A 15,991-nucleotide genomic window follows, 5' to 3' on the forward strand; every position below is an offset into this window, starting at 1 on the left:
TTATTGTACTATTCCCTAATCAGTTCCACAAGTTCTGGATCAACTGACATATTTTGAAAGGCTTTCCATAATTGCTTTCTTGGAACAGAGTCATAACAGAGCTATATATATGGATGACTGGAAAGTTGTTGATTTAGGAAGAAGGATTTATAGTATAGCTCTCTCTAACATTTCTGAAAATGAAAAGTTCTGTAGGTAACTCTTCTGCCTGCATATCCATCTGTTTGTCCTCCATTGTATCAATTAAACACCAAACTTAAGTGTGTTAGATGTAAATAGCTATAAAGTTAATCAGATGCACATGATTCTTCTCCAATCATATTTAATTTCTAAAGAAATCAGAAATGTTATGTTGAGTGAAGGTGCTATTATATTGTTGTTTCTTAATGTAATTCTTTATTTCTCTTATGGGTAAAAATATTTTTCAAATTTCTTATCAGAATTAGAAAACAATATATTGAACATATTCAATATAACAATTGAATATCAAGGCAACTTTGCCTTCATGTAATTTAATATATTCCTTAACTTATTCTTGCTTTTCTTGACTTTCCACTTCAGATACAGATTTTTGCCGTTGAGATGTTGTGTGCTTATATCAACCAAATTAATATCAATTTTACCACTGTTGTGAAATGCATTTACAACCTTATCTTGGATTCTATCTAACATTGTCAATGTTTAATAAGAACACCCTCAATGTTTAATAGCTCTTCCACATGCTTATTATTGTATACCCCTTTACTCACAGTACTTTTTGTATTACAATTTTCAATATTGGCTACTGTCTTTTCTCCCCTGTCAGACTCAACAAAAAACCCTCCATATGCTAATAATTTTCTTCAATAAAAATTTTAATGCTGACCCTGAGGGATGTAATAAAAAAAAAAAGCAGCTGATATTGCCACTGTTGTTTTATAGAGTTTCATCAGAAGGATTTCCAGACCACTACAATCTCAACTACAATCTTCCAACACATACCAATTGATGTTGTTGTTTGGTTTTTAGGAGCATTAGCAACTAAGGCCATATTGCTCCAGGATATGCGGTGGTCATTCCTTAACCTTTCCGCATCCTCCGTATTTGGTGGTGACGGGCTCGAACCCCGGTCTAATCAAGAAGCGTGTGCTATGCACTGCTGCTCCTTCCCACCTGGCTACGGAGGCGCCCATACCAATTGAACAAGTCAGATTCCGACCAAGCTGAAGCTGCTGTGATCAAGTGGCACTTACTAGCCACATTGAGAATGGATTTCAAGATAAGAAGACCATTGCAATCTTTGTGGACTTGACATCAGCTTATGACACAGTATGGTGACAAGGAATGATTCTGAAATTTTTGAAGAATATTCCTTGTAAGACCCTCACAATCCTACTTAACAATATGCTATGCAATAGAGTGTTTGAAGTACATTTAAATGGCAGAGTGAGCAAGCCTTATATATTAAATGATGGTTTACCACAGGGATCAGTTTGTGCTCCATTATTATTTAATATCTATACTGCAGATCTTCCAGCAACTGCTTCTAGGAAATAGTAGTAGTAGTGGCATGTGATGCAAGAAAGCAACTATATGAGCTTATGCAGCATCAGCCAAAAAAAATCAAAAAAAAAAAAAAAAAAATCACACCATTCCCTCCAAATGCCTGTCCAGTTCCTCCTTAAATTTATTTAACCTGTCAACTTCCACGACAGATGGAAGTTTGTTCCAGCAATTAACCACCCGCTGGCTAAAGGCAAATTTCCGCACATCTATTCTACATCTGTCTTTTCTTAATTTGAATTTATGCCCCCTTAGGTTCGTAATCTGAACAAGTGGAAGTATCCCATCAGAATTCAGTGTGCTCAACCCATTCAAGGCCTTATACACCTCAATCAGATCAGTGCACAGGTGCCTAGTCTCTGGCCACTGCAATTTGCAGAACTTAAGGCTCTCTTGGTAAGAGGATCCCTTCATTCCCCTCAACAATCTTGTTGCTCTTCTCTGTACACGCTCAAGTAAATCTACATCCTTCCTAAAATGAGGCCTCCAGACCTGTACGCAGTACTCAAGGCGTGGCCTGACCATTGCTTATACAGAGGGATAATCACCTCCTTCTCCCTGCTAGCAAAATTCCTATATATCATTGACAAAACCCCATGACCTGCCCAAGCAGCCTGTCTGCATTGCTCAGAAAACTTCATATCTGACTGCACAATTACTCCCAGGTCTTTTTCATTTTCTACCACCTTAAGTGTAGTACCACAAAATTGGTACGTTTCTCTAGGGTTACTTCTACCCATATGCAGTACTTTGCATTTGTCAAGGTTAAACTTCAGTTGCCACTTCTTAGCCCATCTGCCCAAATTATCTAGATCCTGTTGCAGTAGCACACTGCCATTACTGTCATTCACAACCCTGCCAACCTTTGTATCATCTGCAAACTTCAACATTAAGCCTGATATACCTTCATCAATATCATTGATAAATATACAAAACAACAGTGGACCTAACACCGAACCCTGTGGGACTCCACTAATAACATTAGTCCACGAAGAGCAGCACCCATTGATTACCACCCTCTGTCTTCTCCCACTTAACCATCCTTTTATCCATTGTAGCAACTTACCCTTAATACCATTCTGCTCCAATTTGTGCAATAGTCTTCCATGCGCAACAGTGTCAAAAGCTTTCCTGAAATCCAAATATATGATATCAAAATTATTAAAGAAACCCATGAAGAAACCCTTAAGAAACCCATGCTGTGTCTGAATTATTGCTGCAGTCTTGTCTAGATGATCCTGCAATGCATCTTTAACCAGTAACTCCATTATTTTACCCGGAACAGAAGTTAAACTAACTGGTCTGTAATTACTCGTATCACCCATCGAGAATTGGGGATACATTTGCACATCTCCAGTCCGTGGGGACCTCCCCTGAATCCAAGGATGCTCTCATAATTATGGCTAAGGGTTTGCTTAGTTGCTTTGCCGCCTCCTTTAATATAACTGGATAGATCCCATCCGCCCCAGGTGCTTTTCTTATGTTTAACTTCAACAATTTCTCTTCCACTTCGCTTTCAGTTATTACAAAATCATTAAGTATCCTGCTACAATTTGATAACCTTCTGCCATTTTCAAACCTTAATAATTCCTCATGTGTGAATGTAGATGCAAAATACTCATTCAGTTTGTTTGCTATCTGAGCAGGATCATCAACAGTCGAACCATCGATGTCAAGTGGACCAATCAGATTCATCCCCTTCCTTTTAGAGTTTATATAAGTAAAGAAATCCTTGCTGTTTTTCTTAGCATCTTTTGCCAAGGATTTCTCATAATCTGCCTTCGCCTGCCTAACCTCCTTTGTGACCTGATTACAGACTAGCTTATATCTGCCATAGGCTTCTGTGTCGCTTGATAATTTATATGCATCCCATGCATTTTTCTTCTCTGTTACGAGTCTCATTTGTTCATTTGATAACCATTTAGGTCTAAACCTTAAACAATATTTCTTAATAGGTATGAAACTTTTAGTAGCATCCACGATTAATTCCTTGAATGCTTCCCACTGTACAGAATTTAAAAACTGTCGGAGACCACTGTACTCACCTTTACGGAAGCAAAAACCTGACTTCAAAACAGACGAAAAAAATTGTACTTACAAAGGATCTTCATAACCTGAATAAATATTTTCATACAATGGCGACTTAAACCTAACTTAAATAAAACTGAAGTTTGCTGCTTTCATCCGGATAATCAAAGGGCTAATTATATGCCTCAAGTGGATTATAAAGGCCAACGACTGAAATACAACCCCTGCCCAAAATATCTGGGAATCACAATGGACTGAACACTGACGTATAAACAACACCTTTGTAATATTGCAGCAAAGATAAAAACTAGGAATAACATCTTGCACAAATTCAGTGGAACAGGCTGGGGAGCAAATGCAACGGTGCTACGAACATCAGCTCTTGCCTTAGTCTACCCAGTTGCAGAATACTGCTGTCCCGTATGGCTTAATAGTGCACACACTGTAAAAGTTGATACTCAACTGAATGACACAATGAGGACAATATCAGGCACCATTAAATCGACACCTTTAAAATGGTTACCAGTGTTATCTAACATCCATCCCCCTCATATAAGAAGAGAAACAGCTTTGCTGAAAGAATGGCAAAAAATGTCACAGAAATCCTCAATTGTTCATACATCAGGACTGCAAACCCCAAAAAGCCAGAGAGATTGAAATCCAGGAACCCCCCCATGGAAGCTAGGTGAGAAACTTATTAAGTCACATTTTAATGCTGATCAGACCTGGCGTGAAGAATGGACCACTTCAAACCCCGACCACCTGGGTTTAGTCAATGATCCATGAAGAGCTGTACCTGGTTTCAACTTACCAAGAAAGGAGTGGACATCCTGAATAGAATCCGAACAAGCCACGGAAGATGCAAATTCTGGCTGCACAAGTGAGGAAAAACTAAAAACCCATTCTGTGACTGTGACAACGTGCCTCAGACTATCCACCATGTCATCTCTGAGTGCCCGAAAAAAGAGATTTGAAGGACCGATCCAAGATCTACATAGTGTTACTGACGCTATCAACTGGCTGAATAAACTGGACATTACATTTTAATTCATCAAAATGTTATCTATAATTTTATCTGTAAATATTGTTTTTAGGCTTATTGTAATTTATTTATATTTTTTGATATTGTCTGTTACAAATGTATCTTCATTTTGCCATACGAAATAATAATAATAATAATCGGAAGGATTTGTAGGGGCATTATCTAATAATAAAAATGGCATAATGTTTTATTACATCTAATTTTTCTTTTGGCAAAGTTTACCTCTTACCAAATGCTCATAAAATCATTCTGAAAAAAAAGTTCAGAATTCTATCATTAAATTCTAGCTTAGAAAAAATCACTGTTCTGCATAAAAACAAAAATTGATTTAAATTCAAAAGCAAAATTTCAGCTCTGACATATATCCAAGTAGTGATGTACTGGTAAATTGCATTGTTTGTTTATTCTTCTACTTCCCAGTATCTGTAAATTCCACTTACTTGCATATAACTGTATTCTAATAAACTGCAAACAGTTTTCTAATCCAACTTGAAGCTGTTATTTGTTTGTTTGTTATTTGGTTTTTAGGAGCATTAGCAACTAAGGCCATATTGCTCCGGGATATGCGGTGGTCATTCCCTGACCTTTCCGCATCCTCCGTATTTGGTGGTGACGGGCTCGAACCCCGGTCTAATCAAGAAGCGTGTGCTACGCACTGCTGCTCCTTCCCACCTGGCTACGGAGACGCCCCAACTTGAAGCATTTACTTAGAAACTTCCAGTGCATGTGCATTAATGCAGAAGTAACTGAACTGCTATCAACAGAGTTGCTCATTACACCAGGAAATTCTCTCTCTCTCTCTCTCACTCACTCACCCACAGTCAATCTTATTGGTGCAGTTTTTGACTACGCTCAGATTACTCACACAAACTTCAAGGCTGTATTCAATAAGAAGTATCACTGTTGTCCTTCTTCTTCTTCTTATTTCTTTTGTGGATTTAGGAAGAAGGATTTATAGTATAGCTCTCTCAAACACTTCTGAAAGTCTAATTCAGAAGGTTAATTTTCTTAAACGTCAGTGAAACTTGAGTTTACTTAGTTTTCATAATGAAATTAGTTTTTCACTCAATTACAGTTGGTTGCCTGTAGATTTCTTGGGCATACATACCAGTTATTTGAGCAGTAACATACCAATTCACAGAGTTTGTGTATTTCATTTGTATTTTGTTCAAAGTAAATTTCCCCCCCCCCCCTAGGAAGTCATAACTCATAAATAATTGAAAAGGAAATAAAAGAATTTATCTTTTTAAGAAAAGCAGAAAACAGAATTCATAGCTCATTTCAAACTACCATATTCAAAACAGCAACACAAGTGTTAATTTTTTACATACTTTCTTAAGCACTGTTAAGAAAGTATCTGTGAAAGTATAATTTCAGGATCTGTGAAATTTACATCTACATAATGGACATTTAGCATTGGCATTAGTAGAGGCATATGTGCAAGAAAGCAAGCTTATGCAGCATCAGCCAGAAAAAAAAACTTCCACTTCTCCCTTCCATTCGTTCGAAATACCTGTCCAGCTGAGCCTTAAATTTATTTAGGCTATCAACTTTCACAACAAGGGATGGAAGTCTGTTCCACCAACCAACCACCCGCTGACTAAAGACAAATTTCCGGACATCTATCCCACATCTGTCTTTCCTCAATTTGAATTTATGCCCTCTCAGGTGATTATTCTGAGCAAAAGGCAGAATCCCATCAGCATTGAGCATACTCAAACCATTCAAGACTTCATACACCTCTAGCAGATCACCTCGCCGGTGCCTAGTCTCTAGACAACGTAATTTGCAAAACTTAAGCCTTTCTTCGTAAGAGCAACACTTTCTTCCATTCACTAATCTTGTTACCCTTCTCTGTACTCGTTCCAACAGCTCTATCTCCTTCTTGAAATGACGCCAACAGACCTGTATACAGTACTCTAGGTGTGGCCCGACCATTGCCTTATACAAGTGAATAATCACCTCCTTATTCCTGCTAGAAAAATTCCTGTATATCATTGATAAGACACCATGAGCTACTCTTGCTGCCTGTCTGCACTACTCAGAGAACTTCATATCTGCCTGCACAATTACCCCAAGGTCCTTTTCATTCTCTACCACTGTCAGTGTAGTTTTTCATTCTCTACCACTGTCAGTTGCTGTTTCCCATATGTAGTACTTTACATTTGTCAACGTTAAACTTCATTTGCCACCTCTCAGCCCATCTGCTCAACCTGTCCAGATCCTGTTGCAGCAGCATAGCGTCAGCAGTGTCCTTAACAACCCTGCCAACTTTTGTATCGTCTGCAAACTTGGACATTAAGCTTGATATACCATCATCAATATTATTTATAAATACAGAAAACAATAATGGACCCAACACTGAATCCTGAGGGATTCCACTAGTAACATTAGTCCACGATGAGCAGTGTCCATTGATTACCACTCTCTGTCTTCTCCCCCTCAACCACCCTTTTATCTATAGCAGCAATTTGCCTCCAATGCCACACTGCTCCAATTTGTGCAGCAGTCTTCCATGTGCAACAGTATCAAAAGCCTTTCTAAAATCCAAGTATATAATATCAAAGTTATTTTCTGCATCTAGTTCTTTTGTGACTGCATCACAGTATCCAATCAAATTGGTCAGACAAGACTTTCCCTTAACAAAACCATGCTGTGTCCGAGCTATAACTGAAGTCTTGTCTAGATAATCCTGCAGTGCTTCTTTAACCAGTGCCTCCATTAATTTTCCTGGAACAGAAGTTAAACTAACAGGTCTCATCTCTAGTCTATGGGTACCTCCCCTGTGTCCAAGGAAGCTCTGTAATTATGGCTAAGGAGTTGCTTACTTCCTTTGCTGCCTCCTTTAATATAACTGGATAGATCCCATCCGCCCCAGGTGCCTTTCTTGTGTTTATCTTCAAAAATTTCTCCTCCACTTTACTCTGTTATTACAAGATTATCTAGCTTACTGCCAGAGTTTAACTCACCTCTGGCATTCCCCTCCCTGAATAACTCCTCATGTGTGAATGTCGATGCAAAATATTCATTTAGTTTGTTAGCTACCTGAGCAGGATCATCAACAGTTGAACCATCGATATCAAGTGGACCAATCCGATTCATCTACTTCCTTCTAGAGTTTACATAAGAAAAGAACTCTTTACTGTTTTTCTTTGCATCCTTTGCCAAAGATTTCTCGTAATATGCCTTCGCCTGCCTAACCTCCTTTGTAACTTGGTTACAGATCAACTTATATCTATCAAAGGGTTCTGTGTCACGTGTTAATTTATATGTATCCGAAGCATTTTTCTTCTCTGTCATATGTCTCATTAGTTCATCTGACATCCATTTAGGCCTAAACCCTGAACAATATTTCTTAGTTGGTATGTAAAGCCTAGTAGCTTCCAAGATAAGTTCTTTGAATGCTTCCCATTTTGAATTTGCTGTTGGTAATGTCATCAGTTGGTCCCACTGTATAGAATTTAAATACTGTCTCAGACCATCGTAGTAGCCTTTACGAAAGCAATAACCCTTCCCTTTACCCCTGATGGTAGTTACCTCTTTCAGTAAATCCCGCTTCAGCACACTGATCACTGCCACCTAGTGGTTCCTCTATCTCAGATTCTTAATGCATGAAGAATCACTACTGATAATCAAATCAAGAGTATTACTCCCTCTAATAGCCTCCCGAACATGCTGATGTAGAAAACAATCATCCAATAAATCCACAAAAGCCTTGCTAGTGTGTGAGTGACCGACCTACAAATCCCAGTCAATATCTGGGAAATTAAAATCCCCCATTATAAGACTCTCTGATTTACTGGACCACTCTATTTCCCTGTACATTTTCTTATTATACTCATCAGAGTCATTAGGCCTGTAGCACACTCCTACTCTCAATTTTGATCTTCCAGTGCTTATGTCACACCAAACTGACTTGACGCTGCACTGTCCAGCGATGTCGACTGGCTTCACTTCCTTGGATTTTATGTGTGTCTTAACTAATAGCATAACCCCTCCTCTCTTCCTATCCTGTCTATCCTTTCTGTAGACGTTGTACTCCCCAAATTCCAGTTCTGCATTCCTTATATCTGTGTGACACCACGTCTCTGATATCCCAACAATATCTGCCTTTGATGTTTTGAGCAATACCTCAAATTCATCAAATTTATTTACCAAACTCCTAGCATTGGTGTACATGCAAGTATACATGCATCTGTTCTTTTTCTTAGCTACCCTAACACAACGCATGTGTTTACTTGTGCCACAATGACTCCCAGCAGTCTCTGAAATATCCTGCATCTTGTTTTCCAGGCTTCTGCTCATTCCAATAGAAGCAGTGCAAGAATCACTTTCACCTCTGCCAGTGGCTACTGTTAATCTATTAGTCCTTGTATTCCCCCCCCAAGCTAGCAGTTTTTCTACCCACCTAACACTGCCTCGATAGCATCAGCAAATATTCTTGCACCCTTTTCTATTTAAGTGTATCCCATCCCTGTAGAAGCAGTCCCTTCTGTTAACAAGTACAGACCAGGCTGAAAAAAATTTTACCCCTTGAGCCTTGCACAATCGTTCCAGGGCCAAATTGATCGACAAGGCTCTCATCATATACTCCCTCCTATCGTGTCTGGGCAGAATTGTAGACATTTTCAAATTCAACACTAATTCACGGCTTTTTTTCAACAGTGACCTGTACTTGTTAAGTAATTCTGCTGGTCTTCTACTCTTAATATCATTAGTGCCAACGTGTACAACTATATCATCTTTTGTGCCCTTAAAAGATGATATCCGCTCTACAACGTCATCAACCTTTGCCGCAGGCAGACATACCCTGGTCCCGTTCCTCCTATTCTTTTTACAAAGCATGTTCCTCGTTTCCCTGACAACAGATCACCAACAACTACTAGTTTCTGTGGGACCAGCGCATTCTGCCTTGGGGGTTGCCGCTGTGTCGCGTGATGACCAAGTGCAAGCTCTGGTGTTGATGTGGGCAGCTGAGAGCTTGATGGGCCCCTCACTTTAAAATTTTTTTTCCCTAGGGAGTCATAACTCATAAATAATTGAAAAGGAAATAAAATAATTTATCTTTTTAAGCAAAGCAGAAAACAGAATTCATGGCTCATTTCAAACTACCATATTCAAAACAGCAACACAAGTGTTAATTTTTTACATACTTTCTTAAGTACTGTTAATAAAGTATCTGTGAAAGTATAAGTTCAGGATCTGTGAAATTTACATCTACATAATGGACATTTAGAAGGAATGCATCTCCAGTGGATAATGGGAGCAGTTACCAGTATCGAAGTTCATAACTTATCTGTCCCCTCAAGGATATATATATATATATATTTTTTTTTTTTTCCCCAAATATTCCTTCCTACTTATATTTAATAAAGTTTGAATAATCCTTGGAAATTCAAGAATTTGACAGAATAAGTCTGTTCATGATAATTCTTGATTTGAATAAAACAGTTTTTCAATAAATTTTAAACTGTTTTGAAATTTACTTCATAGTCAGTGTTGAAAATCTATTATTGACTTACCTCTATTTTGAAGATTCTGATTTTGTGGCATCAATTATAACCTGAGTTGAGGATTTTTTACATAGAATGAGAATTCTTGGTTTTGTTCGCACCTTTAATGGAGGGAAAGCTGTATAATCTACTTTAAAGTGACTGAATGCAGGGACTGCTTCTAGAACATAATGTGTATTCTGGTATGGAGCAAAAGAGCTGCTGAAAGTAGAGCGGCCTTCAAGAAGAAGATGGGTAAATGACATCATATCTCTTCCGCCAGACGGAAGGTTCTCTGTCTTGTTATATCTAAATAATACATAGAGAAAACAGTTAAGCAATGTTTAGTTTGTCACATACTGTATATTTATTTCACTATCAATTTATCTTAAAATTTATAATGTACAGTGCTATTAGAAACTTATTTTTTATTATTAAGAATTTAAGGAACAAAATAACAAATTTTTATTTTTTATTTAAAAACATTCATATTTACGCCAGACATGAATGAGTATAAGCTTACTTATACTCATTCATGTGTAATTATGATACTTATGATAATTTTGCAAAACTTTTTTTTTTTTTTTTATGTAAACCCCAAACATGAGAGGTATTAGAACCTACAGTACTTAGTACTGTGCTTGGTTTGGAGGTTGAGAAGGCGAAAGAAGATATTTGTTGACATTGGACTTGAACTTCTGTAGACTATAATTTTCAGGAAATACAAATGAAGGAAGGTTGTTCCAGATGGCAGTTGAATGAATAAACGAGGAAGATGAAAAGTTGGTTCTGTGAGTTTGAAGCTGGACAGTAAATGGATGTTGGCTGGTGGCAGCACGTGTTCGGACTGTTTTGAAAGAGAGAGCGGGAATTATAGAAGCTAATTCAGAAGAACAGTGCCCATGGAAGTATCTGTAGAAGAGGCATGCAGCAGAAACAGTACGTCTATGAGACAGCAAGTGGAGAGACTCTATTAGAAATGAATCATTAATTAACCTAACTGCCATCTTCTGAATGGAATCAAGAAGCCTGAGAGAGGTTTTGGGGGCACCACCCCAGATGTGGGAACAATATTCCATGCTAGGGCGGATTTGCAATTTATACAGAGTGAGCAGCTGTTTAGAAGAAAAGTAACGCCGAGAGCGAAAGAGAAAACCAAGTTTTTTAGATGCAGAGGAAGCACATTACAAATATGCTTGGCACAAGCATATTTGTAATGTGCTTGTGCCAAGAGAGATTAGAAGTTAGGGTAATCCCCAAAAGAGATATAACATTTTGCCTAGAAATCGAAGTGTCACTAAAGATAAGCATAGGAGCAGAAGAATCCTTTTTGCGAGATATAAAACAAGACTGAGTTTTAGAAGGATTGAAATCAACTAAGTTGTCTTTGCCCCACTGGAGAATTACCTGGAGATCAGTATTTAAGGAATTGGTAGCAGAGTTTCGAGAAGTTGAAGCTGACTGAACCGGGCAAGGTTTCTCAAAATGGAAAGTGGAATGCAATGTGCTGTCATCTGAAAAACTATGGATAGGATTTCCAGTCAATGGAAGAAGGTGATTAATATACAAGATGAAAAGAGTGGGGGAAAGAACTGAACCTTGGGGGACACCAGCATTAGTGGAGAAGTTAGAAGACAGAGAGCCATCTACCATCACCCTCAGTGAGTGATCAGAGAGAAAACTGGATAACCGATTACTAAAAACAGTTGGCAAACCATAAGATGGACGCTTGTTTAGAAGACCTTTATGCCAAATACGATCGAAAGCCTTTGAGATGTCAAGAGCAACTACTTGGGTTTCACCGAACCTTTCCATTGAATTAATCCATAAATGGATAACATAAGCCAGAACATCACCAGTGGATCAACACCGACGGAATCCATACTGGCGATCATTGATCAGACGGAAGGTTTCTAGGTAGTTTAAGAGTTGGCAGTTAATTGATTTCTCCATTACTTTAGAAAGAGTAGAAGTAATTGCAATGGGACGATAAATGGATGGGAGAGATTTGTCACCCTCTTTAGGAACTGGCTGGATATGGACAAATTTCCAAGCAGAAGGAAAAACACCTTTGGAATAAGAAAGTGAAAAAAAAAGGCGGCAAAGAATAGGAGTAAGTTCAGGAGCACAGGTTTTGAGAACAAGTGGAGAAATACCATCAGGACCTGGAGCTTTCTTAGCATCAAGATTCTTCTGACGGAAGACCACAGGAGACATTGAAGGGAGCATGTTGGGAATGGTGGGAGGTGTTTTACCAAGATCATTAATATATGAGTTGTAAGAAAATTGGGATGCTAGTAGGTCAGCTTTATCCTTGTCTGAAGTGACAACAGAACCATCTGGTTTGGACAGAAGTGGGAGCAGAGATGGGAAAAAGTTGCGGCCAATAGCTTTGGCAAGGGACCAGAATGCTCAGCTACTATTAGGGCAAGAATCAAGTTTTCTACTCTTAGCCTGTTCAAACTCTAGTTTGGACTGATTAATAACTGCTTTACAATTGTTGCGAGCTTTGGTGTAGGCACAAAATGAAACTGAAGAATTAGAAACAAGCCAATTACGATATGCAACATTCTTCTCTTGAACAGCCTTAGCACATTTATTGGAAAACCAAGGTTTAGATAAAGAATGAGATTTTAAAGTGGAGTGTGGGATTCCATTCCTGCTAGAATAATTTCGCTGACACAATCTGAGCAAACGTTGACATCAGAAGTTTTGAAACAGTAATCCGACCAAGCAAAAGAAGAAAAGAAATTTCGCAGGTCATCCCATTTTGCATTCTTGTACTGCCAAACAACATTAGGTTGGGAATAGCCATGAGATAAAGGCTCCATTGGAGAAGAGACAATCACCAAGCTGTGATCTGAAGTGCCTAAAGGACCGCTCACTTCGACCTTGTACTAAGAAGGGTTGTTTGTTAGAAAAAGATCAAGCGTTCGTTTTCTGGACAATTAGGATTGTCCAGTATTTTTGTAGATAAATGAACAATCTGTGCAAGGTCATTAGTAATTGCAAAAGCCTCAGCATCTCGACCAGCTGGGTCAGCATGACTAGAAAATGGAAGCCAGCTGGAGTTGTGAACACTAAAATCACCAAGTAAAATTACCTCACTGTTAGGAAAGTTGGACTGGAGAAAGTCAAGTTGCAAAGAGAGGAAGTCAAAAAGCTCCAAGTGATTAGTGGAGTTGGGAGAATGGTAGAGACAACAGATGAATTTTACGCAAGGAGGTAGAGAGATTTTAAGCTAGAGAAGATCAAAGAGAGTAGATTCCAAATTGCTAAGTCTCTGACAGGTAATGTCAGAATGGACATATGCACAAGTACCACCTTTGAGGCGAAAGAATCATACAGTGAATAATTTGGGCATCTGAGATGAGCAGTAGTTGAATCAACCGATAACTGAGATTCTGTCAGAAAAAGAACATGGGGTTTGGCAGACTGCAAGTGGAAATGGACATCGTTAAGATTAGAATTGAGACCATGTATATTTGTGAAATGAATTAGGAAGTGCTTTGGAGGATTAGGTCTTTTCGCAGATAAGCTTGCTCTATTAGTTTGACAATTCGTGGTGTATTCAATAGTAAGAAAAAGTGGGTGGGACATGCTGTATGAAGTAATGAAATTTTTGGATATGGCGTACACATGGTAAGAATATACCCAGATCCTTGACATAACGTGGCCTCGACAATGCTCCCTGCATTTACACTATTCGGACTCCCTCCAGTCATTATCTGGCAGAATATAGGTAGCAAGATTATACACTAGCTGATCCGGAAGCCTTCTAGAGAGTTACCAATAGGTTCGGTCTGGTGTACTAACTAGAGGCCGGCCTGCGAACACCGTTTTAGAGCTGTACCCTCGAAATGTAAGGAATGACCGGAACTTAGCTCTAGAGACTAAACATGGGTTCCACCACTTCAAGCCTCCAATAAGCAAAGTGGTTGTATTGCACCGGTTGATGAGAGTCACCTACCACCTAGAACCTACCACCCACTCTATTCCATTTCTTAAAAAACTTCCCTTCCTCGTAGCTTGAGCCGAGGCTCTTCGGATTCTCTCTCTCTCTCTCTTTTTTAATAAGATCAAAAATCACACTTCACTCAAAAAAGGTTGCCGACCCCTGCCCTAAGGCATTCAAAGAAATTAGTAAAGCCAAGTTATGTGTACATTATCATTCAAATAAGGAGTGGATGATGCAAATCCTTTTTGAAGACTTGTTTACAAACGGTTTTATTCCAGAAGTAAATGAATATTGTCATGAAAAAGATATTTCTTTCAAAATCCTACTGATTCTTGATAATTCTCCAGGCCACCCACCCACACTTAAGAGGTCTACACTCAAAACTGATTTTTTTTTGTGGCAAAAAAAAAAAAATTAATTTTTAAGTGGCAAAAAAAAAAAAAAAAAAATCATCACTTAAAAGTAATTTTTTTGCCACCTAACACCACAAGTTTAATGGACCAGGGAGCATACCTTCAAAGCTCATTATTTAAAAATTACTTCTGTACAGGCAGCAACAGAGAAAGAACAGACATTAAGACAATTGTGGAAGAACTATAACATTCTTCACAGAAAAAATAACATTGCAGAAGCATGGACTGAATCAACTACTAAATGCATGAATGGTATATGGAAAAATCTCTTTGAAAGTTCTGAGTTCTGATAACAATTTAACCTTTGATAAAGCAAATGATATTGGAAAATTACTAATGATATTGTAAAGTTTGCTCAATAATTTGATCTTGATGTTTAAAATGAAGATATTAATGAACTTCTTGAAAATAATGTAGAGTAGCTCACTAATGAGGAATTGGAGCTCAGGGCACAGCAAGATGCACAAGAAGACGAGGAATAGCTGTAAGAACAAAAAGAAGAACCTCCTAAAACGTTTGTGCTCAAAGAAATGGCTGCAACCTTTACCCAAATAAATGATGGAATGCAAAAATTTGAAAGTATGAGTCAGATAATGAAAGATTCTCAAAGGTAAAACATTTAATTCAAGAAGCACTTGCATGTTATAGAGAAATTTATAATGAAAAGAAAAAGCAAATCATTCAGATAAAATTGGAAAAGTTCTTAACTTCTTTTTCAAGCGAAAACACCGATGATGAAAACAAACCTACATCCTTCCTCATTTTAGGAAGGATGTAGATTTACTTGAGCGTGTACAGAGAAGGGCAACAAGATTGGTGAGGGGAATGAAGGGATCCTCTTACCAAGAGAGGCTTAAGTTCTGCAAATTGCAGTGGCTGGAGACTAGGCACCTGTGCGGTGATCTGATTGAGGTGTATAAAGCCTTGAATGGATTGAGCACGCTGAGTTCTGATGGGATCCTTCCACTTGTTCAGATTACAAACCTAAGGGGGAATAAATTCAAATTAAGATCTAGAATAGTTGTGCGGCAATTTGCCTTTAGCCAGCGGGTGGTTAATTGCTGGAACAAACTTCCACTGTTGTTGTGGAAGTTGATAGGTTAAATAAATTTAAGGAGGAACTGGACAGGCATTTGGAGGGAATGGTGTGATTTTTTTTTTTTCGGCTGATGCTGCATAAGCTCATACACTTGCTTTCTTGCATCACATGCCACCACCACCACTACTACTACTACTACTACTAAATAACCAAAAAGTTAATCTTCTCTGTGAATTTCACCAGTCCAAAGCCTCCTCCCTGGTACTCACCAGGTCCCCATGCTACATTCTATTGACAGGCCATGAACCCTTTAAAGCAGGGGTGGGCCACATCCGGCCCACAACAATGTTGAATCCGCCACCCCCCCCCCCCGGGCTCACATCTGGTGAGTATGGGCTTGGCACACCCAGGGTCCTCAGCTGGATATCATCATTCTTCTCTTTCTTGGTGATTTCCTTCTACTTCTCTCTCTCTCTC

General features: G+C 38.5%; 1 protein-coding gene across 5 annotated transcripts in view; it reads right to left on the minus strand.

Annotated features, from left to right (window-relative positions):
• Alg12 (Alg12 alpha-1,6-mannosyltransferase) overlaps positions 1–15,991 on the minus strand; it is a 295,448-nt gene that overhangs the window by 15,992 nt on the left and 263,465 nt on the right. For all 5 annotated transcript variants that reach the window (XM_090371645.1, XM_090371647.1, XM_090371643.1 and 2 more), the window contains one exon: positions 10,135–10,413. In XM_090371645.1, coding sequence (XP_090227771.1) covers positions 10,137–10,413 — 277 coding nt within the window. In that variant the 3' untranslated portion in view covers positions 10,135–10,136. The remainder of the gene's footprint in view (positions 1–10,134; positions 10,414–15,991) is intronic.

The sequence above is a fragment of the Mastigoproctus giganteus genome, chromosome 4 (assembly GCF_048544385.1).
Source record: "Mastigoproctus giganteus isolate SK-2022 chromosome 4, ASM4854438v1, whole genome shotgun sequence".
Lineage (NCBI taxonomy): Eukaryota > Metazoa > Arthropoda > Arachnida > Uropygi > Thelyphonidae > Mastigoproctus > Mastigoproctus giganteus.